This window comes from Mustelus asterias, chromosome 9 (assembly GCF_964213995.1).
Source record: "Mustelus asterias chromosome 9, sMusAst1.hap1.1, whole genome shotgun sequence".
NCBI classification, from domain to species: Eukaryota; Metazoa; Chordata; class Chondrichthyes; order Carcharhiniformes; family Triakidae; genus Mustelus; species Mustelus asterias.
The window spans coordinates 51556571-51580945 of record NC_135809.1 but is presented as its reverse complement, the minus strand read 5'-3'; the positions used below and the strand labels follow the sequence as shown (position 1 = coordinate 51580945).

Sequence of the window (24375 nt, the reverse complement as noted above, 5' to 3'; positions counted from 1 at the left end):
ATTGTTACCTGTGTAAATCTTTCTCATAATCAAATGATTTTGCTGCAAGAATTGCCCCATTGGAAATCATAGTAACCATGGAGGAGTTCGCTGAATACTGAAATAAAGCCAAAGCATTTAGTTACCTTCTGAAATGCAACAGTTTGATCAACATTTGTTTTCTAAAAATGGAAAGAGATTATGTTTGAATTTTCTCCTACTCTGATTTAAACTCACTCTTATACACACTCACACTTAGCAGGGACTCTGGCTTTGCAATGCAATGGCCACGGAAGTAGCCTATATCCCTGATGGGAACAAGTAGGAGCCACTAACTGGGCCCCAACAGTGAAGGAACCCAAATGTTTAGTGAAATTGGGCATTGAGACAGCCTGAAGAATGTGATGAGCTATTCGAAACACTTCAGAGAGGAATCCCAGAGCAATGCTTCCCAACCTTTTATATGTCCTGGCACACCTTTATACTATTAATAAAATGAGGCATACCTCCTACTTTTTCTGTCTTCTTCCATTGCTGGGAACTTTGTTTTTAGTTTCTCCCTGTCCTCTTGCCTGTTTCAAAAAAAAAATCTCCCTGTCCCTCTCTTGCTTCTGTGAGAAGTCTCACAACACCAGATTAAAGTCCAACAGGTTTATTTGGTAGCACAAGCCACAAGCTTTCAGAGCGCTGCTCCTTCATCAGGTGAGTGGGAGTTCTGTTCACAAACACGGCAACAGGACACCAGCTCTCTTGCTTCTCCCAGGGTTTTTGCCCCCTTTTTCTGTTTTCCCTTTTTGTGCAGGCACAAGGGACCTTTGTCTTCAGCTCCAAGTCCCAATGGCCCCTTGCATGGGCCTGACCAATATAAAACATCTAAACCACACACGTGCCGCTCTCTCCCAGCAGGTCCTTGCGTGGGAGGCCTGAGGTCAGTCGGATCTTGGAGATGCCAACCACAAAGCTGAAGACGAAGGTTAGTTCTAGTTTAATTACATGAATTTTAAATCAGTTTAAATCTTTTTTCACGGCACACTTGGGGAGGTCTTCACACATCAGTGTGCTGAGGCACATTGGTTGGGAAGCACTTTCCTAAAGATTAGTTAAGGACCAGCAAACCACAAGCCTCTCAAAGTGCAGAATACCACCATGTAATGGCATAATTTAGAAATAGATCATTTTCTGAGCTATGTTGTGTTTATTGCGTTACAATTATATTACTTTCTTATGGCCGTTGCTATCTGTCTATGCAAGTTATTGGCTGTTCCAATACTTCAGTTACTGGATTTACACATCGCAAGATAACATTTTAAATTTGAAAATGTGCAAAAAAAATTGAATTTGCAACAGATACCCATCTTTTATTTCAGAAAAATAGAAAGGTAATACTTTAAACATTTTCACTTGTTATCGGGTATATTTTGCATTTCATCTTTCTTTTAAGTCAAGTAAAACTAAATAGTAATATGACCTCAAAAAATCCTTAAATTGGAAATAGGAAGTTACTATTGGCAACTGGTTCCTACAGAATAGTTGTTGGAAAACACTGGGCTTTGCTGAAATTTTCACCAAGTATCCAGTAAAGCTTATTTTGGTGTGAACTTCTGCCTTTGAGATTGGCTGGATGTTTAATGATTTGTTTTGATAAACATTTTATCATGGAACTCTCCTGTACCCCAGCAGGCAAAAGCACTTCGCAGTGTGGTCCCGAATCTCAGAGACATGGGAGAGAATACAGGCTTTGTGCTGAATTGGCTGATCTTGACTGGTTTAGGCCGGCACGGTGGCACAGTGGTTAGCACTGCTGCCTCACAGCACCAGGGACCCGGCTTCGATTCCCGGCTTGGGTCACTGTCTGTGTGGAGCTTGCACATTCTCCCCGTGTCTGCGTGGCTTTCCTCCGGGTGCTCCGGTTTCCTCCCACAGTCCAAAGATGTGCGGGTTAGGTGGATTGGCCATGCTAAATTGCCCCTTCGTGTCAGGGGGACTAGCTAGGTTAAATGCATGGGGTTGCGGGGATAGGGCCTGGGTGGGATTGTGGTCAGTAGTACAGACTCAATGGGCCGAATGGCCTCCTTCTGCACTGTAGGATTCTATGATTTACAGTGATACAATTAGCCACAGTTTGCTAGTCTGCGAAGTGGGTTCCTTCCCTTCATTATCCAGTAATCCCGATTAGGAAAAGGAGCATGTGAAAAATCTTGATGAGGGCAAGGTCAACTCTGAATGTGATGCCCTTTTCCCCACACTCCACTGCCAGTTGCAATGTAAGCTTGGAGGTGAAAAGATTGTCACATGGGTGTGGTAATCCTGCAGACACTGGTGCATCAATACACCAAAATGAGACCCACCTTTCAAAAAAGGAAAGAAAAAAATGCAGGTTGCTATTTTAAGCTAGGTTTTCACCCCCATTTGTTAGTCTCTTTGTCTGAATGCAATATATCACAGAACTAATGGATGAATTTCAATAAAATTTCATGCGCGGATAGGGTATAGCTTGGGGGAGGACTGATTAGTTTTTGGCAAAGATATGAATCTGGAGCCTGGATTTTTTTTAAAGGTTATATTAACATTGCGAGATAGGGTGAATTGACTTATTTTTTTAGAATGTTATGGATTCTATAAGCTGCTGAGGTGGATTTTCTCACAGCTGTCATAATGTGAGCAGAGTTTTCAGAGCAGTTGTTGGATGTAGATTGGCCTGAAGCCTCCTCAGTGAAATGGGAGCTTCTCATGAAAATACATCATTTTCATTTTTTCTTTCGTGGTCTCCTTATTTAAGAAAGGATATAAATTTGTTAGAAGCAGTTCAGAGAAGGTTCAGACTGATGCCTGAGATTGGGGTGTTATCTTGCGAGGAAAGATTGGACGGGTTGGGCCTGTATCCATTGGATAGAAGAATGAGAGATGATCAGATTGAACCACATAAAAATCCTGAGGGGATTTGACAGGATGGATGTGGGGAAGACTAGAACTAGGGGACAAAACAAGAGATCACCCATTTAAGATGGAGATGAGAACTTTTTCTGAGGATCATGAATTTTTGGAACTCCCTTTCCCAGAGTGCAATGGAGAAAAAGTCAATGGATATTTTTAAGGCAGAGGTAAAGAGATTCTTGACTAACAAGGGAGCCAAAGGCTACCAGGGTTAAGGAATGTCAGTTTGAGACCACAATCAGATCGGCCATGATCTTACTGAATGGTGGATCAGGCTTGATGGACTGAATGGCTTACTCTTTGTAACCCATACGTTTTCATGTTTAGCTTTACGATTACAGAGCATCAACCAGGCAGGAAGGAGCTCCAAAGAAGAGCTGTGTAATTGTAATAACATTGAATTAGCACAGCATGCAGAAGTATACTTTACAGAGTGCCCTCTGCATTTGTTAGAATACGTGTTCATCTATTTCAGAAGTTACTTACAAAGAGAGTGTTGTCATCCTTATCAGGATCAGTTGCTTGAACTTTGTATATCATTTCACCAACTGCTAAATTCTCCAAAAAGTCAATATATACAGCTGTGAAGTAACACAAAATAAATGAGCATATTGATGTGATATTCTAGATACAATTATTCATGAACCTGTTAGAATAATGCTCCTTATTAACGAAAAAACAACATTCAACAAAGTAATGCTGAAGCTGAAATGTTGTAAGAGAGTAGATAACAATTGATGTCATCTGGATCTTAGTGTCTAATGTTTCCTTCTAACAGTCTAACTTGTGTTCTTTTTAATTTAGGTGTCGGGATTCTTTCAATTCCATTTGCTCTTAATTTTGTTGGTGGCAGGTTCAATGGCAGAGAGGGGGAGAAGCTGAAGTGACAGTGCACCATTCACCTTACTGTAAACTTGATTGGTGCATTTTTTAGATGTCTATAATGACGGCAGCGTAGCTTGTATAAAACCAATATGCTACTAGTGATTACATACACTAGTAGCATACTGTGGCAATACACAGTGACTTTTCATAATTGGGGAACCTCTTGGCGTTTTCAAAATACTGCAGTGTTTGAAAGTCTAAATATTGGAAGACTTCCACTGGTGAATTAATAACAAGGGCTTGTAAACGTAGAATTGGTATCAGAGGTAGAAGATATCTTTGGATAGCTAAAACATCATTAATATATGGAATGTTTTACCATAAGTGGCTATTTCAGTTAAGTTCATCAAGACATGTAAGAGGGAATTATTTAAATGTTTGAACAAGAAAAGTACTCCAGAGAGCAAGGAAATGCCAAGATAGTAAATCACTCCGCTGTACAGACAGTGGGCAATTTTGAGCACATGCTCACCGTCTGTGTGAATGCTGGCGGGGGCTCAAGCTCTCGTCGACAATGTCGCGATTTTGGATCTTCTCCATCACTTGCCTGACTTCATTGGGTGCACTTCCGTTATGCTTTACATGCATTTCAATAAATTTGAATCTTATTAACCCACACTCTTGCCATATATCGACACCCCCACCTGTATAATGACACTGCGCTGACGTGACGTCACACCGGCACAGTTTACGATAGGTACACCCAGACATGAACCTGTCATGGGGGTCTCCCCGGAGGCTATACGTATATGTCGCCATGGAGACCCTTTGATATAGTTGGCACTGCCAGGTTAGCACTATGTCAACCCCAACCTGGCAGTGCCAACTTGTGTCAAGGGATGGACTCCAGTGGGAGCCTCATGAGGCGGGGTGGGGGGGATTCATTTAGATTTGGTTGTGGCCAGGAATGGATCGAAGAGCAGGGGATTCCAGCAATGGCCTTTTGGGGGGTGCGGGGGTGGGTATGGTGGCGGTGGTGGGGGATGGGGTGGGTGCAGCTGATGATTTGGGATGGGGGAGAAAGGTGCTGACTCCAATTGGGGGAGTGTGGGAGAGAAGTGCCAACACCAACTGGGGGTGGAGAGGGGAGCCCCTGAGACCTCTGTGCTGGGTTAAGGGGGAAGAGGTTTACTCAGTTTATGATCGGGGCACTCTTTAAACATAACGTCCTGATCTCAATGCAGCTGGATTTTGCCAGTGAGTTGACGGCGTGAAACACCTTGATATCTTTTGGAAGAGTGTCATAAGATCTGGAGAGAAAACCAATATGTTTCTCTGGAGAACAACACAGTGGTTTTCTCACCTGAAACAACAATGTCATTTTTTGGTAAGATTCTGTTGGGAACAGTAGCAAATGTGAAAAAACAAACAGCAAAGGGGCACTTTGACAAAGCTTGAGGCTTGGACCTAGGAGGTTGGGAACAGCAGCAGGAGTGGATGGACTGCTTTTGAATCAAGAGTTCAAAAATAAAAGTGGGAAAACAATCAGTGTGATACCAAAGGAAAGCAGGTAAGTGGCTGGTGAGTATTTATTTGTTTTCCACTCAACTAGGGCTTTGGTTTAAGTTCAGCAGGAAATTTAAAACAGGAAGTGAATTGATAATAAGAGGATTAGCACAGAGCAACTTTACTTGTGCGCAAGGCAATTTTGTGAGTGTAAGTGAAAGCTACTTACTGCGGATGCTGGAATCTGAAACAAAATTAGAAAATGTTGGAAAATCTCAGCAGGTCTGGCAGCATCTGTGGACACAGTAAGAAGTTTAACAACACCAGGTTAAAGTCCAACAGGTTTATTTGGTAGCAAAAGCCACACAAGCTTTCAGAGCCTTAAGCCCCTTCACCTGAAGAAGGGGCTTAAGGCTCCGAAAGCTTGTGTGGCTTTTGCTACCAAATAAACCTGTTGGACTTTAACCTGGTGTTGTTAAACTTCTTACTGTGTTTACCAGTCTAACGCCGGCATCTCCACAGCATCTGTGGAGACAGAATAGAGGTAACATTTTGAGTCTGGATGAGCCTTTGTCAGAGCTGATTGGTCATCCAGACTCGAAATGTTAGTTATGTTCCCTCTCCACAGATGCTGTCATGCAACCATTAAATCCCTACGGTTCAGAAGAGGCCATTCGGCCCCCTGAGTCTGCACTGATTCTCTTACAGAGTATCTTACCCAGGCTCCCTCCCTGCCCTATCCCTGTCAATCCACACATTTACCATGGCTAATCCCCCTAGCCTACAGATCTTGGGACTGTGGAAGGAAACCGGAACACCAAGAGGAAACCCATGCAGACATGAGGAGAACGTACAAACTCCACAATGACAGTCACCCCAAGGCAGGAATTGAACCCAGGTCACTGGCACTGTGAGGCAGCAGCACTAACCATTGTATCACCGTGCTGCTCAGACCTGCTGAGATTTTCCAGCATTTTCTATTTTTGTTTGTGAGTGTGGGAATGTGGTGAGGTGGGACTAAGAGGTTCTGATTGATACACAAACAAAGAGGGTTAAATAGGGTTGTGGGCTAAGTTACAAATAACAACCTAAATATAATAAATGAAATAAGATTATGACCTAGATTAAAAATTACTAATAGATAATTGAGACTATTTCAAAAGTTGAGAATCTAAGTAGCTGAACAAAATACAACAGAGAGGGTAGAGCGGGTGACATGTTGCAGTAGTAGCATAGTAGATGCTGGTGGAAACCAACCTGATGCTTGCCTGCAGTAACTGTTTGTAGTTCACAGGAACAATGGCTCAGAGTTGATGATCTGGAGACTGAGCTTCAGACACTGTGATATTGGAGAAAGTTACCCAGATACTTTGTTCCAAGCAGTAGTCACACACCTTAAGTTAAGTACAGATTGGATCTGTAGTTAGGGTCAGGAGGATGTGGCTATGGGTAAGGCAGTTATGGGATCTAGAGTGAAGCATTGGAGGAGCCTCATTTTTTGCAATTGTCTAACAGGTACAAGTACAGGGAAGTTGAACAAACTGACCACAGCACCATGGTACAGGGGGCCACTCAAATTGGGGGAGTAAGAAGAGGCCATTCGGCCCGCTGAGTCTGCACTCATTCTCTTACAAAGTATCTTACCCGGGCCTTCTCCCCATCCTACCCCTGTAAGCCCACACATTTACCATGGCTAATTCCCCTAGCTAGCCTACAGATCTTGGGACTGTAGAAGGAACCCGGAGCACCAAGAGGAAACCCATGCAGATATGAGGAGAATGTGGTAGGGGACAGTAGAAATACCAGCACAGAAACTCAGCTGTCAGCTTGAGTCCTGAAGACGGTGTTGCCTGCCTATGCCAAGCTTAAGGAATCTTCTCTGGACAGAGGGGGGAATTGGGAATGGGAAGGGAAGGATCCCGTTGTCATGGTCTACAGGATTTGCTTGAGCTATAATGGGACCAGTATACTGTTGAATTGAATAAATATGGCATTCACTGAAATAGTTAGGGGGATGTGTGGTGGGATGAAGGTTCCGATAAGGGGAAGTTTAGAAAGTTAAAGGAAGGGAAAGGCAATAGTGCAGGATAGCAAAATGGGTAATAATAACCAGAATGTGACAGGAAGGGACAGAGTTTAAAAACTTAGGGATGCACCAACAAATAGGGTTGAAATATGATTTTAAAATGACAAGGGGCATTCATAACAGGATAGATGAATCAAAGATACCAATAAAAATGAATGAATATGGTCTGATGGTCATTACAGAGAAGTGGTTGCAAGGTGACCAAGGAACTGAATATTATGGAGTATTTGGCATTGTGAAAGCTTAGGCAGAAAAGAAAAAGAGGTGGGATAGCTCAATTAATAAACTATGAGATCAGTGAAGTAATGAGATATCTTGGTTGGGAAGATCAAGATGTAAAATCAGACCAGGTGGAAATAAGAAATAGCAAGGGGAATAGGTTATTGATGGGAGCAGTCTGTAAACACCCACCCCCAAGTATCAGCTCGCAAGACAAATAATAAATCAGGAAATAGTGGGCGTTTAGAAAAAGATATTAATGGACATCTTTAATCTTCAAACAGATTGAGCAAATCAAATTGGCAAAGGGAGCCTTGAGGTCTATTTCATAGAGTATTCGCTGCAGTTACTTAAAACAATATAATACGGAAATAACCAGGAAACAGGTTATTTTAGATCTGGTAGTGTATAATGAGACTGGATTAATAAATTATTTCAGAGCCAAGATTTTCCTAGGGCTGAGGGATCATTCAATTTGAGGCTGAGGAACCTCAGTCTGAAACTAATGCCTTTAAGAAAAGGCAATTATCAATGTTTGAAGACAGAATTGCTTAAGTGCTTTGAAAAGATGCATTTGAAGGTAAGACAATAGATAAGCAGTGACATACACTGAAGGGGCTATTTCACAGTTCTGAGCAAAGGTAAATTCCATTAAGAGAGAAAACTTCTATGAGAAGAATGAACTTACATGGTTAACTAAGGAAGTTAAGGATGGTATCAAAGTGAAAGAAAAGGCATATAATATTGCAAAGATTTGTGGTAAGATTGGGATTGGGAAGATTTTAGAAACCAGGATGATTTTAAAAAAGAGGGAGAAATAGATTGAAAGTGAACTAGCTAGAAATATAATGACAGACAGTAAGAGCTTCTACTAAATAAGTATATAAACAGGAAGAGAGTAGCTAAAGTGAATGATGAGACTACGGGGGATTAATAATGGAAAATTAGTAAATGGCAGACATTTTGAACAGATAATTTGTATCGGTTTTCACTGTAAAAGACACTAAAAGCATCTCAATAAAGGTAGATAATCAGAGATCGAAGGGAGAGAGGAACTTAAAACAATCATTATCACAAGAGAAAATTTACTCAGCAAAGAAATTGGACTAAAGGCTGACAGTGCCCTGGATCTGATGGCCTGCAGGTCTGGTCTTAAAAAGGAGTAACTGCAGAAATACTGGATCCAACTGGATTGGAAAACTGCAAATGTATAAATTCACTTAATTAAGAAAGTAGAGTGACAAAGCAGGAAACTATAGGCCAATTAGCTTAAAATCTGTCATTGAGAAAATGCTGGAATCTATTATTCAGGGAGTAGTATCAGAACATTTAGAAAATCATAATATAACCAAGTAAATTTGATGTGGTTTTATGAAAGGGAAATAGCATTTGACAAGTTTAACAAAATTCTTTGAAGATGTAACAAACAGGGTGGATAAAGTGAAAAAATGCATTTGATAAGGTGCTACTTAAGAGATGGTTTTGAAGGTAATAAATTAACATGGATGAAGGATTAGCTAACCAAAAGGAAACAGAGAATTAGGATAAATGGGTAATTATCAGGTTGGCAAATTGCAACTGTGGGATGCTGCAGGGATCATTCTACAATCTATGTGAATGGTTTGGATGAAAGAGCAGTGTGTGTTGTAGCCAAATTTGCTGCTGATTTGAAGATAAGCAAGAAAGCAGGTTGTGAGGAGGACACAAATAATCTGCAAGGACTAGATCGGTTAAGTGAGTGCCAAAAACTTGACAAACTGAGTATAATGTGGGAAAATGTGAGTTTATCTACTCTGGTAGAAAGAATTGAAAGCAAAGTATTATTCCAAATAGCGAGACTACAGAATTCAGCAATACAGATAGATCAATGTGTCCATGTACATGGAATACCGCATGTAGGTAATTAGGAAGGCAAATGGAATTGTGTCCTTTGTTGCAAGGGGATGGAGTATAAAATATGGAAATCTCATTACCACTGTAGAGGGTATTGGTGAGACCACACCGAGGGTGTTGCCTACAGTTTAGGTCTCATTTAAGGAGAGATATATTTTCATTGGAGAAGGTACACTAGATGGGTTCCTGGGATGAAGAAGTTACCTTATGAGGAAAGGTTGAGCATGTTGACCTTATAGACATTGGAGAGAAATGACAGGTGATCTTATTGAAACAGGGTAAATGCTGAGAGGATTTTTCCCCTGATGGGGAATCTGGAACTCTAAGGCATTGTTTCCGAATAAAGGTTCTCCTGTTTAAAATCACGGTGAGGACAAATTTCTTTTCTATTCCAAAGAAATGTGAAGGCTGGATTATTGAACATATTCAAGGCTGAGTTGGACAGATTTTTGAACTGTAGAGAAGTTAAGGGTTATGAAGAAAGTGGCATTGAGGCCAAGATCAGATCATCTATGATCTTATTGAATGGTAGAGCAGGCACGAGGGGCTGTCTCGACTACAGCTCTGAAATTTCTTTTGAGAGTTACTCTCCAAAAGATCCTACCAGGGTAGACCAATAGTATGGAAAATGGGAGAGTTCCAAAATATCCCACAGATATTTCTATAGGGCTACAATATCAGTGCCCTCCCCTTTTCTGTGATCCTAGTAAGCACCTCAATCCTACACAAGGCTGGGTGCTGCAAGATAAAGTTGAGGCCCCTTATAAGCTAATTTCACCTACCCTTAGAGGCAGCTAAAAAAAACTTGATGATCAGTAGATGTGGTTTATGTTTTGAGTACTCTGCTTCAACTTTGTGCTGGAATTCTCTGACCTCACCTGCGACCGGGATTCTCCGGTCTCACGGTAGTGAATGGAGTTTTGGCTGAGCGCCAAATTCTCCATTCTCGCTGGTAGCAATGGCAGGATGAACAAGATTGGACAATCCAAGCCCTGGTTTCCAGCAATGACAGACACTAACATAAGTCGATTAATTACACATTCCTAAAATTGTCATCGGCTGTGAAGATTTGAAATATCTTTATTGTAAAGACAAAAGACTTGAAATTAGATTGACATGATCCTCAAGATTACAAAGTGAGATCTCTCCATGATTAACTGGTGGCAGATATCTGCTCCATCCTGGTGCTATGTTTAAAACTGCAAGAACTGGTCCTCCTTCATCAGATGATGGGAGAACAATTTTCTGACACCAAAACCAAGTATCCACTGACATTCTGGCCAGTAATCAATCCAATTACACAGGAGCTATACAGAACTGAGAGTTACTTATTTTGTTGACCTCTGTTTTAAGACCAAGCCCTCAGCAAAAAGACATTTGCCCTTCAAACCTGCACCATCCAGAGTAGAGTGAAAGAAAGAAAGACTTGCCTTTATATAGCACCTTTCATGATCTTAGGGCATCCCAAAACTATAATATAGAAAACATATTTGTACAAATTTGTGCATGACAATATAAATAATCTGCTTTTAATTACGATGGTTCGGGAAGAAAGGTTACCAGGACTGGGGAGAAGTTCCCGACTTTTCTTCAAAAAATGTCATAAGATCTTTTTTACATTTACCTTGGAGATTACATGCGACGTCTACTTAATGTCTCATTAGTCCACCAGTGCTTGATTCCCTCAAGACTACAATGGGACAATAAGCATTAGTATAAGGAGTTAGTAAGGGTTTATGTGGGACTGGAGAATAGTACTGCCCATGGTATGACCTCCTCAGAAGACAAACACAGGACACAGTCGACAGAGTACCCTTCGTTGTCCAGTACTTCCCCAGAGCGGAGAAGCTACGGCATCTCCTCCGGAGCCTTCAACATGTCATTGATGAAGACGAACATCTCGCCAAGGCCATCCCCACACCCCCACTTCTTGCCTTCAAACAACCGCACAACCTCAAACAGACCATTGTCCGCAGCAAACTACCCAGCCTTCAGGAGAACAGTGACCATGACACCACACAACCCTGCCACAGCAACCTCTGCAAGACGTGCCGGATCATCGACACAGATGCCATCATCTCACGTGAGAACACCATCCACCAGGTACATGGTACATACTCTTGCAATTCGGCCAACGTTGTCTACCTGATACGCTGCAGGAAAGGATGTCCCGAGGCATGGTACATTGGGGAAACTACACAGACGCTGCGACAACGGATGAATGAACACCGCTCGACAATCACCAGGCAAGACTGTTCTCTTCCTGTTGGGGAGCACTTCAGCGGTCACGGGCATTCGGCCTCTGATATTCGGGTAAGTGTTCTCCAAGGCGGCCTTCGCGACACACGACAGCGCAGAGTCGCTGAGCAGAAACTGATAGCCAAGTTCTGCACACACGAGGACGGCCTCAACCGGGATATTGGGTTCATGTCACACTATTTGTAACTCCCACAGTTGCGTGGACCTGCAGAGTTTCACTGGCTGTCTTGTCTGGAGACAATACACATCTTTTTAGCCTGTCTTGATGCTCTCTCCACTCACATTGTTTCGTTTCTTAAAGACTTGATTAGTTGTAAGTATTCGCATTCCAACCATTATTCATGTAAATTGAGTCTGTGTCTTTATAAGCTCTGTTTGTGAACAAAATTCCCACTCACCTGAAGAAGGGGCTTAGAGCTCCGAAAGCTTCTGTGGCTTTTGCTACCAAATAAACCTGTTGGACTTTAACCTGGTGTTGTTAAACTTCTTACCATGGTATGATGTACATAGGAACATAGGAATTAGGAGCAGATGTAGGCAAATTCAACCCTTCAAGCCTGCCCCACCATTCAATCAGATCATGGCTGATCTCTCCCTGGTTTCAAATCCACCTCCCCACCTATTCCCCATATCCCTCTTTTCCTTTTTTATTAGAAATATGTCTATCTCCCTCTTGAAACCTTTCAACGATTCAGATTCCACTGCACTGTGGGGCAGCGAGTTCCACAAATTCACCACCCTCTGCAAGAAGTAGTTTCTCCTCATCTCAGTTTAAAATCTACTACCTCTCAACCTATACCGTGACCACTTGTTCTAGATTGCCCCATAAGAGGAAATATTTGGTCTACATTTACTTTATCAATCCCTTTTAAAAATTTTTATACCTTGATCAGTTCCCCTCTCATCCTTCAAATCTCCAGCAAGTACAAGCCCAAACTGGTTAATCTCGCCTCATACATCAACCCCGGAATCAATCTGGTGAACCTCCTCTGAACTGCCTCCAATGCCACCACATTCTTCCTCAAATAAGGAGTCCAAAACTGGACACAATACTCCAGATGTTGTCTCATAAATAAATAAAATAAATTGCAACAACACTTCTCTACTTTTGTACTCCAGCCCTTTTGCAATAAATGCCAACATCCCATTTGCCTTTTTTATTACGTGCTGCACCTGCATACCGACTTTCTGTGATTCATGAACATAGACACCCAGATCCCTCTGCCCAAATGCATTTTGAATCTGCTTTCCATTTAGGTAATAATTTGCCTTTCCATTTTTTCTGCCAAAATGTATAACCTCTCACTTATCCACATTAAACTCCATCTACCAAATTTTGACCATTCTCCTAGCTGATCTATGTCCATCTGTAGAGTCTTTTTATCCTCTTTGCTGCCTGCTTTCCCAGCCATTTTAGTATCATCCGCAAATGTTGCTATGTTACACTCTGTCCCTGCTTGCAGATCATTTATATAGATTGTAAACAGTTGAGGTCTGAGGACTGACAACTGGGACACCCCATTAGTTACCGCCAGCCAGAGAAGGACCCATTTATCCCAACCATCTGCTTTCTGTCAGTCAGCCAATCCTCAATCCAATCTAATATTCTACCCCCAATCCTCCAGCCACATAATGGTAGTCTCTGTGTAGTAGTAGTTTGGAAGGAACCAGCATGGAGAGAACGTCCATGCAAGGCTGTACCTTGGAAATGTACATAGTTATGGGTACCAGCTTATGTTCAACCACACAAGCCTCGAGACCTCTTAGTGAGATACCAAACAACCTTGAAACACAAGCTACCCTGGAGTAAAGCACACAAACTTCTGATTCAGAGGCAAGAATGCTACCTTCTGCATCAGAGCTAAGGTGATATATATTTGATTATTCTTTCCAGGTCTTTCTCTTCATCTCGTACTATTGTGACCGAAACCATCTGCCTGGATGTGAATGTTCTGTGTTCCCTAAACCCATTCTCCTACCTACCCTACATTATATGTATTAATGAAATTATGTCAAAACAACTGCACTACAAAAGTGCTGTTGAGGAGGGGGTTTGACCCAGTGACAGTGAAGGAACAGTAATATATTTCCACTCACAATCCTGACTTGGATTAAATCTATGTTTCTGGATCAAGATCCTGGAACTCCCTCCCTAACAGCACTATGGGTGTACCTACACCACATGGACTGCAATGATTCAAGAAGGCAGCTCACCACCACCTTCCCAAGGGCAATTAGGGATGGGCAATAAAAGCTGGCCTAGCCAGTGATACCCACATCCCATAAATGAATTTTTAAAAGGTTTTCTGGTATTATATGTTTGTTATTTTCTCTTGCGAATCTCAGCAGCCGTGTTAGTATTTAGTTACTCAGTGACAGAAAGAGCCTCTATTTACCCAGCACCTTTCACAAGCTCCAGAAATTCCAAAGCGCTTTACAACCAATGGAAGTACTTTTGAATTTACTGACTGTAATAATGTAGCAAAGCTGAAGCTCCCCAGAGAAATCAAAGAACTAAAAGAACATTTTTAAGCCTGCTCTAGTGCACATCTTTTTTATTGGAAATAACAGGTACTGACAGCAAGTTCGGAATAATTTGATCATGTTTGGAGCTTAGGGTGTCAAGAGAAAGAGAATGCCATGGGTTGTAATGGAAGTGGGACCAGTACCCTTATTGTCCTGTTAACCCTGGCAAACGGCCCACAACTACCTTCACATGGACCCATCACTTGGCAACTAAACTGCCTGCCTGTGTCAGGCAGCAAGCCTCCTTTGGAGATACAAGTATAACATACAAAGGGTCCCGATTGTTATTTTAGAGCAGCAAGGTAGCACAGTGGTTAGCACTGCTGCCTCACAGCTCCAGGGACCTGGGTTCAATTCTCAGCTTGGGTCAATGTCTGTGTGGAGTTTGCACATTCTCCCCATGTCTGCGTGGTTTCCTCCCACGGTCCAAAGATGTGCGGGTTAGGTTGATTGGCCATGCTAAATTGCCCCTTAGTGTCCCAGGTTAGAGGGATTAGCAAGGTAAATATGTGGGTTTGTGGGATAGGGCCTGGGTGGGATTGTTGTTGGTGCAGACTCAATGAACCGAATGGCCTCCTTCTGCACTGTAGGATTCTATTCTTTGGATTGTAGTATTTCAGGATAGAATTGGTCAGAGCTCCACCAAAATTCTAGATGGTACCAGTTTGGACCATGAACTATGTGCAACTGCTATCCCCATCCTCGCTCCTACCCCATCTGACATCCTAACTAATTGACATTCCTGTGAGCCAATTTTTAATTGAGTCGCCTTTGAATGCCCATTCAAAAGAGGCCCAGGATTCTTTTCTGCCATGCCTCTGTAGTCATCTACCTATAACAGTAAGGAGGTTCTCCCCAGTGTCCTGGGACAAATACTTAACATTCAACGAACATCATTAAAAACAAATTATCTGGTCATAGCCTAATTGTTATTTGCCAGAGTTTACTGTGCATATATTGGCTGAGGCATTTCCTACTTTACAAGAATGATGACACTAAAGTATTTAATTGGTTGTGAGATGCTTTGAGACAATTTAAGGACTTGAGTAGCCTATGTAACGGCCAGTCCTTCTTGAATTAAAAATCAAAATCTACCACAGTGTGTCATGAACATAAGAAATAGGAGTAGGAGTAAACTATACAGTCCCTATTATACCATTCAATACGATCATTGTTGATCTTCTGCCTTCGTTCTACTTTCCTGCCCGTTCCCCATATCCGTCAACTTCCCGAGCGACAGAAAATCTGTCTATCTCAGCGTTTAATAGACTCAATGAAATCCAAATTTCCGATATCTACTATTTCCCCTTTATCTACCTTACTGGTTTTATTCTCAGAAAATGTTGATAAATTGGTTAAACATGATCTTCCTTTCATAAAGGTTGCATTAGCTGCCAGTGCCATAGCCGATGCCAGGCATGTGTAATTGATTCTGTTGCTCCCTAACATCATAATGAGCAACAGAGTGCACAGTGGCCAAGGCCAAAAATGGAGACATTCAAATAATCACAGCTGGAGTTTTATAATAATAAAGGTAATGTTTCACAATTCAAAATTTGTTTCTGCCTGACACTTTGTGAAATAATTGGGGTTTACTTTAATTAACATGACACTTGACCAATGTTGAACAATAAGCATCAAATTAATTGATTGAAACATTTGGACACAAGTACACTGTAATAATTTAAATGGACGATACTTGTGACTGCCCTTTTTTCCCCCCACAAACTTGGAAAGATTGCACATTACTGAAAGCATTGACATATCATAAACTCAATTCTCATTAAATATTTAACACGATGGATTTATGAAATTTGGCATGTCAGCTACGAATCTCACCAACTTTTACAGATGCACCATAGAAAGTATTCTTTCTGGTTGTATCATAGCTTGGTATGTCTCCTGCTCTGCCCAAGACCGCAAGAAACTACAAAAGGTCATGACTGTAGCCCAATCCATCACGCAAACCAGCCTCCCATCCATTGACTCTGTCTACACTGCCCTTGGAATTGCCTTGGAAAAGCAGCCAGAATAATTAAGGACCCCACACACCCTGGACATTCTCTCTTTTACCTCCTTCCGTCGGGATAAAGATACAAAGGTCTGAGGTCACGTACCAATACTCAAAAACAACTTCTTCCATGCTGCCATCAGACTTTTGAATGGACCTACCTCGCATTAAGTTGATCTTTCTCTACACCCTAGGTATGACATTATATTCTGCACTCTCTTGTTTTCTTCTCTATGAATTGTTTGGCATGCAAGAAACAATACTTTTCACTGTATACATGTGATAATAATAAATCAAATCAAATGGGTGGAATATTTTAAGTAGTTTCAATGGGTCTGGGGTCACATCACCTGACCTGTCAATGGGCTGTTACATTAGCTGATTATCAAAGCAGGATTCTCAAATGTATTATAACAGTACATTTAATTACAGGAGAAAATATAAAACGTGAGTTATTAAATAAAGGCAGCTCTTGTACTGATCTCAAACTGGCCAGACGGCATAGTGGTTAGCTGCCGTACAGTGCCAGGGACCTGAGGTCAATTCCAGCCTCCAGTCACTGTCCATGAGGAGTTTGCACATTCTTCCCGAGTGGAATTTTACCAACTCACCCCGCCCATCGATGGGTGGAGCGAGCCTGTAAAATCATGTGAGAGACAAAATATAAGGATCACGCCCGATTTCTCAGCTCTTGCGATTTTATGAAAGTTGGATTTCTGGAGAAGTCAGCCTCTTGCTGGGTGAAAAGCTGAATCATTTATTTAAATATATTTAAATTTGAATTTACATGTGTTTAGTGAACTGAGCGCTCAATCGTCCCGGCTCACTTGCCTTTATGGCCTCACCGGTTGAGCATGTGCAGAATCAGATGTCTGCACATGCGCAGTAGCTCTCTCTACGGGCAGAATGTAATGCACGAATTAAGCCCAGCCCACTGCCTACAGCAGCCAGAAACTGTCTACACCATTTTTCCAATGACTCAGTGCATACAATTGGGTGTGAAAACTTGCCAAAAAAAGGATCAGGAACTCTCCCATTTTCATGGAGCAGTGCCTATTGGGGGAGGCGGAATGGGAGGGGGGCATATGGGGCAGGGCCTATGGGGGCATGGCTTATGGGGGGTGGGGGGGCAATCCATCATACAATCCAGCCTCCCATCCATTGACTCTGTCTACACTTCCTGCTGCCTCGGCAAAGCAGCCAGCATAATTAAGGACCCCACATACCCCGGACATTCTCTCTTCCACCTTCTTCCATCAGGAAAAAGATATAAAAGTCTGAGGTCACATACCAATTGACTCAAGAACAGCTTCTTCCCTGCTGCCATCAGACTTTTGAATGGACCTATCTCGCATTAAGTTGATCTTTCTCTACACCCTAGCTATGATTGTAACACTACATTCTGCACTCTCTCATTTCCTTCTCTATGAACAATATGCTTTGTCCGTATAGCACTCAAGAAACAATACTTTTCACTGAATGCTAATACATGTGACAATAATAAATCAACTCAAAAAATCAAATCATGCTAGAATCAATCTCATAAAATTCCCCCCCCCTCCCCCTCATGTCTGCGCGGCTTTCCACCAGATACTCCAGTTTCCTCCCAACAATGTGCAGGTTAGGTGGCGTGGCCCTGATAAATTACCCCTTAGTGTCCCAAGATGTATAGTCTGGGGTGATTAACCGTTTAAATGTGCGGGGTTATGGGGATAGGGTGGGGGAGAGGGCCTGGGTAAGATACCCTGTCAGAGAGTTGGCGCAGACTCGATGGGCCTAATAGCCTCCTTCTGCATTGTAGGAATTTTATGATGTATATGTAGACAGTTTGTGATCAATAAGGTGCTACCATGACTTAATAACTCAGATAATATTTTATATTTGCTCCTATGATTCACACAAACCCTGAAAAATAACTATTAAATATATTGTTTATTGAAAGAAGGTCATTGGAGGACTTGAGACCAGATCATTTTCAACACAACTATAGCAAGCAAATGCAGGCGAAGTTTCATCGTTCAATTTAGTGTTTATTAAGAAATAAGCATAAAGCTCAGTTACAATTTGCTCTTCCCTGATAACTCTATCCTGTGTACAGACAGTTGTAGGAGACAGGATATTGTTATAAATCTTTTGTAATTAAATTGATCTGTTTGCATTTTAAGCTTTTACTTGTCAATCTCCAGCCATTTGCAGTCAGCACCTTTCTACAATTTCAGTAAAATCATGTGAACAATTCCTTGACTGCCAGTGACAGCAACCTCTCCGAAAACAACTTAAGATTCAATTTGTGACAATTATGTCAATATCCAATTTCAAATGACGTTAAAGCAAAAACATGGTTTTTGCATAAATATAATAACTGGATACATATATTGCAATTCATAGAATCCCACAGTGCAGAAGGAGGCCATTCGGCCCATCAAGTCTCCACCCAGGCCCTATCCCCATAACCCACGTATTTACCCTGCTAATTCCCCTGACACTAAGGGTCAATTTAGCATGGCCAATCCACCTAACCCACAGATCTTTGGACTGTGGGAGGAAACCGGAGCACCCGGAGGAAACCCACGCAGACACGGGGAGAATTGCAAACTACACACAGACAGTGACTCAAGCCGGGAATCGAACCCGTGTCCCTGGCGCTGTGAGGCAGCAGTGCCAACTACTGTGCCACCATGCCACCTTTCATTTTGCATGCTGACGTAATCCACGTGCAGAGGTGTACTGCTACTGGACGCAGCAAAGTAATATTATTCACTTCCTGCACATGCGCGGGACAGACTAGATTCAGCAGACATTTTGGGTGAGCTTTTACGGCCTCCCAGACGCGTGTTTCCTGCTGGTGGGAAGTGGCACATCGTTTGTTAGCGGCGGGATTTTCTGGTCCCACCGCTGTCAATGGGAATTTCCATTGACGTCACCCCAAGCCGGGGATGAGCTGCTGGTAGAATGGAGAATCCCGCTGGCATGAACGGCCAGAGAATTCCGGCCTTTGTGTTGGCAGGTGATACAATGTTCATAAACCCATGTTGACGGTGTCTGATCATGTTGTGATATTCTAAGTGCACAATTAAGACTCCTTTAATAATAGATTTGTGTTTTCCTGGTGACTGATGCCAGGTTAACTGCTCTGTGGTTCCCTATTTCCTCTTTTCATCCTTTCTTGAACAACAATGTTACAATTGCTAACTTCCAATGTGCTGGAACCATTCTAGAATCCAGTGCATTCACTCTCCCTGCAACTACCTTTTTTAGAACCTTATGATGTAACCCATTAGGTCCTGGGGTTTTGTCAGCTTTTAGCCCCTGAAGTTTCTCCGCTACCTTTTCTCTTCTGATATTAATTATCTCAAGTTCCTTAATCTTATTAGCCCTTTTGTTACCCCTTTATTCTAGTCTGTATATTTGTATTTTACTGTGAAGTAAGACACAAAATGTTTTGTCAATGTCCCTGCCATTTTCTCATTTCCTATGATAATCTCTCCCATCCTTTGAAGGGCCAACAATTTCCTTTAGCTACCCTCTTCCTTTTTATATTCTTGTAAAAGGTCTTACAATCTGTTTTAATATTACTGGTTAGTTTACTTTCATTCTCTTCCCTCCTTTTTCATTAACTTTTTGGTTGCCTTTCCTGATTTCTAAAACTTTCTCAATCCTCAAGCTTTCGACCATTCTTTGCAACATTATCAATTTCTTCTTTTTATCTAACATTAACCTTAACCTAACAAGTAAGAACCGAATGGATCTTTCTTGCCGAGTTTCTGTTTTTAATGGCCTGTGCTTTGTTAACTATTTTTAATTGTTCCTTTCTGTCTTACCAACCGTTTGTTTACTGCCATACCTTTGAGACAATTCATCCAATTGACCATTGCCAGATCTCCCCATATGCCTGTGTAATTGGCTTTGTTTAAGTTTAAGATTTTTGTTTGGGACTGGAGTGTGTTGCCCTCAATGTAGATTCAATCATATCATGATCACTTTTACCCAGCAGAACCTTTACAGTGAGATTTCTAATTAAACCTGCCTCGTTACATAGTATTAGATCTAAGCTAACTTTATCCCTATTTGGTTACTTAATGTACTGTTCCAGAAAAACAATAATGAAAGCATTCTACAAACATGCCTTCCAGATTACCTTTGCAAGTTTGATTTGCCCAGTCTCTATGAAGATTAAGGTATTCCTGATTATAACACTGCCTTTGTTACAAACTCCAATTATTTCTTGCTTAATGCGCTATCCATGGTATAACAGCTGTTGGGCAAGTCAATAGACTATCCCCACCAGCATGTTTGACCCTTGTTTTTCTTAACTGCCAATGATACTGATTCTACATGCTTATGTTTTGAGCCAAGGTGCTTCTTTACCACTGATCTTATGTCATCCTTCACTATCAGGGCTGCTACTCCTTCGTTTCCATTATGCCTGACTTTTCAAAATGTTGTGCATCTTCAAATATTTATTTCTGAACCTATATTATGTTATAACCATGTTTCCATAAAAAATGAATAGATCAAAATTAAGGGTACATTTCTAAACGGTGCCTGTAGTGAGGTTGAAAATAGTTGTATAATGCCATCCATGAAAACTGCTCATTCCCCTTTTACAAGTGTGTGTATAGCTCTGCCTACCTCCGTTTGCTAGATTATCCAGGAATCTTGGGGGTTCATCAACATCACTTAATAAAACTGTTAGCATTTGAAAGTCTGCATTCCCCTTATCATCCTCAACATAGATTAAGAGTGCGTAATTAGATTGAGTTTCGTAGTCCAGTCCAGCATTTTCTGAGACAATCACCTGAAAAACAAAATGAGAGTTTACTTCACACATCTTGCAGCTTGTAGTTCCAGAAAAATGTGTCGGAATAATTAAAACTAAGAAGAAGAAAAGCACTTTCTCCATGTGGCGGAGTTGACACTTTTTGCACAGGCGTTGGAAGGGGATTGTGGTGATGGTTACATTACTCCATTTACAGCCACATTTACAAGGGCCATGTTTAATGGATGCACTTTAATTGAAAGGGCCGAGAAACTGATATTTTAGTTCTTTTTTATTCATTTGTGGGACATTGGCATCGCTGGCTGGCCAGCATTTATTGCCCATCCCTAATTGCCCTTGGAGGGCAGTTGAGAGTCAACCACATTGCTGTGGCTCTGGAGTCACATGCAGGCCAGACCAGATAAGGACGATAGATTTCCTTCTCTGAAGAACATTAGTGAACCAGATGGGTTTTTTCAACAATTGACAATGGTTTCAAGGTCATCAGTAGATTCTTAATTCCAGATTTTTTTTTATTGAATTCAAATTCCATCATCTGCCATGGGGGGGGGGGGGAAGGGGGTTGGGATTTGAACCCGGATGCCAAGAATATTAGCTGAGTTTCTGGATTAATAGTCTAATAATAATACCACCAGGCCATCACCTCCGCTCCACTTGGTATAATCATAGAATCCTACAGTGCAGAAGGAGGCCTATTCTGCCCATCGAGTCTGCACTGACAACAATCCCACCCAAGCCCTATCCCCATAACCCCATGCATTTGCCCTAGCTAGTCCCCCTGACACTAAGGGGCAATTAAGCATGGCCAATCCACCTGACCAGCACATTTTTGGACATCATAATGACAAAGGTGTTCAGTCTACAATCTCTTTCAAATGTCACGGCTGAATGGGACTGAGCCTGAGAAACCGTCTTCACTTTGGGAATTTATAATCTCACTCACGTGTGGACATGGGGAAAACAAATAACTTAGAGAAAACACTACAAATGATCGCAGGCACGATTCCTATCAATGGCTAAGATTTTCATTCAAGTTCTGATGGGATGTTTATTAGGATTGTCTGGTGAAATTCACATCTTTCTGGTGAAAACTTTGTTGATTGTTTATCAAATGGCCATTAATTATATTCAGGCCATGAGCATTAATTGGAGACTCACATCTACTTACGAGCAGCTAGAAACCATGGATGTTTCTTCAAGGTGCACGATATGCTATGTGTGTGTCTCTCTAAATAAAGGTTTATGAGGGTATAAAGACTCAGCTCCTGTATTTTCTTCTTGGCTACCCAAGTTATAAAATAACCCTTAGGCCCAAATATCTGCTCACCAGGAGGGGGAACTAAGTGGAAAGGCAGCTGCAGAATCAAGTGTCAATTCACCTCAAATAGAAATGGAACATGTCAGAAAAACTAATCAGACCAGGTAGCATCCATGATGAAAGCAACATAGCAAATGGGCTGGATTTCTACAGAGTCAGAGAGACTCTGTGGATCTTTTAAAATGGAGGCCGGAACCCAATTCCAGGATTCGTGTTCCCCATCTCAGCACCCCCAATTTTTACCAATGCAGGATAAGGGTGTGGGCAGGTGTGGTCACAAGCTCACATCCTGAACTCTCAACCTGGTCAACTCCATTGTGGAGATGGGCATTCCCTAGCCCTCTGCGATTTTCATTGAGTCAGGCCAGATTTTCAAGGACGCATGACTCAAGGCCCCCAAGAAGAGTCATGAGCCAGTTTTGATGAGGTAAGTTCAAACGATCTTACTGTGCCCCTTTGCCAATCTATGCCCCTCCATCCCTCCCCTGATGGTCCCTCATATCCTCCATGCCAATCTACGGCATTTCCATGTTCGTTCACCCAGCATACACTCTGCTGAATTGTATAGTTACAATGGTGTGTGGGAAAAATCTCTTTAAAAAAGTAATTCATTTGTAAAAATTGCTTTTATCACAGCCATACACGTTATAGTCTCAGCAGAAACTGTACGCACTTGAAGCCTCTCTATCTGGGTTAAATAAACATTGTGCCATTGACAGAATAGATCAGAGAACAAAATATGTCAATCAAATGTTTTCCCTTTGACGCAGCTGTTTTAATCGAATAATGAATAATGGGTGTCTGGACTCTAAGCCAAACCTTATCATTCATCCTTGGCTGAAAACCCAGGCATCCTTTACTCTGTTGAAACAGCTGCACCCAATGGAAACCACTGCTTGATTGATTGTTCTACTCTCTGATCTATTCTACCAATTGCACAATGTTTATTTACACAAGATAAAAAGGTGTCAAGCATATATAGTTTGTTATTGATACTTTAAAGGGTCTGGATCATTGACACTTTTCTTGGGGCAGTAGTAAAGACAGTTTTTTATCATTAGAAAGTTATGAATAATATTATGTGATGTGAGGGTACTTTTAAGAGTTTTTTTAAAATCATGTTCCCTGTGGCTCCCAGCTCTCAGTGTTGCCGGGCTTTCTGTAGGGGTCCTTTTATTGTTCCTCTGGTGGTTTAAATGGGGTTTGTTTATTTTTACTCTGGTTTGTTTATGACCCTGCATTGTTAGGAGGAAGGTCATAGTTCTGGTCAGTTTTTTTCCTTCCTTGGGAATTCAAGGTTTCATTTTCTGTTTTTGGCTGGCAGCAGCGCTTAGTTGAGAAGGAAGTGGACATCAGACTGAAAGCAATGTCTCTCTCTCTCTCTCCCTGTGTTTTCAAAGTTCTGCTGATTAGCTGAAGGCAAGGCTTCTTGCCTCCCTGCGGTAGAAAATCTGCTGTTGATGGCTTGACCAAAGTCTCTCCCTGATATTCCGGGAAGCTGTTCTGACTTCAAACTGTTCTGACTGTATCAAGAGCACTGCAGCATACATCCAAAGGACTCAGTTCCAGTGTCACATGAGCATTAGACTTTGTTGCATTAAACCTGTGGAAGGGTTATGTTTAAGGGATTGGTTTGATTAGAACATCTTAGATATATTTGTTAGGGATTATACATTATTGTTGTTGTTTTGTTTTGTCTGTAATTGATAACAGTTATTGTTAATATTTCTACTATACATGTTAACTATAATCTTAAATCAACTTTGGGTGACAAAAGATCCCTAGTGGGTCATTTGAATCGTACCTGAAGTGAAACAAAACATGCTTATCCTAGTCAAATTCAAGGTGCTAAACTTATGATCCAGGTGGGCTCCATAAAACACTTCGGGGTTTCTGACCCGGACCATAACAATTAAAACTTTTTCATACGTTCATGGGCGGCACGGTAACACAGTGGTTAGCACTGCTGCTTCACAGCTCCAGGGTCCCGAGTTCGATTCCCGGCTTGGGTCACTGTCTGTGTGGAGTTTGCACATTCT

The 24375-nt window shown here is 41.7% G+C and overlaps 1 protein-coding gene across 1 annotated transcript in view; it reads right to left on the bottom strand.

Moving 5' to 3' along the window:
• LOC144499225 (cadherin-related family member 3-like) overlaps positions 1-24375 on the bottom strand; it is a 77389-nt gene that overhangs the window by 37125 nt on the left and 15889 nt on the right. Inside the window, exons 5-8 of the mRNA XM_078221344.1 lie at positions 20871-21036; positions 5474-5488; positions 3400-3494; positions 9-97 (exon numbers count right to left, since the gene is read on the bottom strand). Coding sequence (XP_078077470.1) covers positions 9-97; positions 3400-3494; positions 5474-5488; positions 20871-21036 — 365 coding nt within the window. The remainder of the gene's footprint in view (positions 1-8; positions 98-3399; positions 3495-5473; positions 5489-20870; positions 21037-24375) is intronic.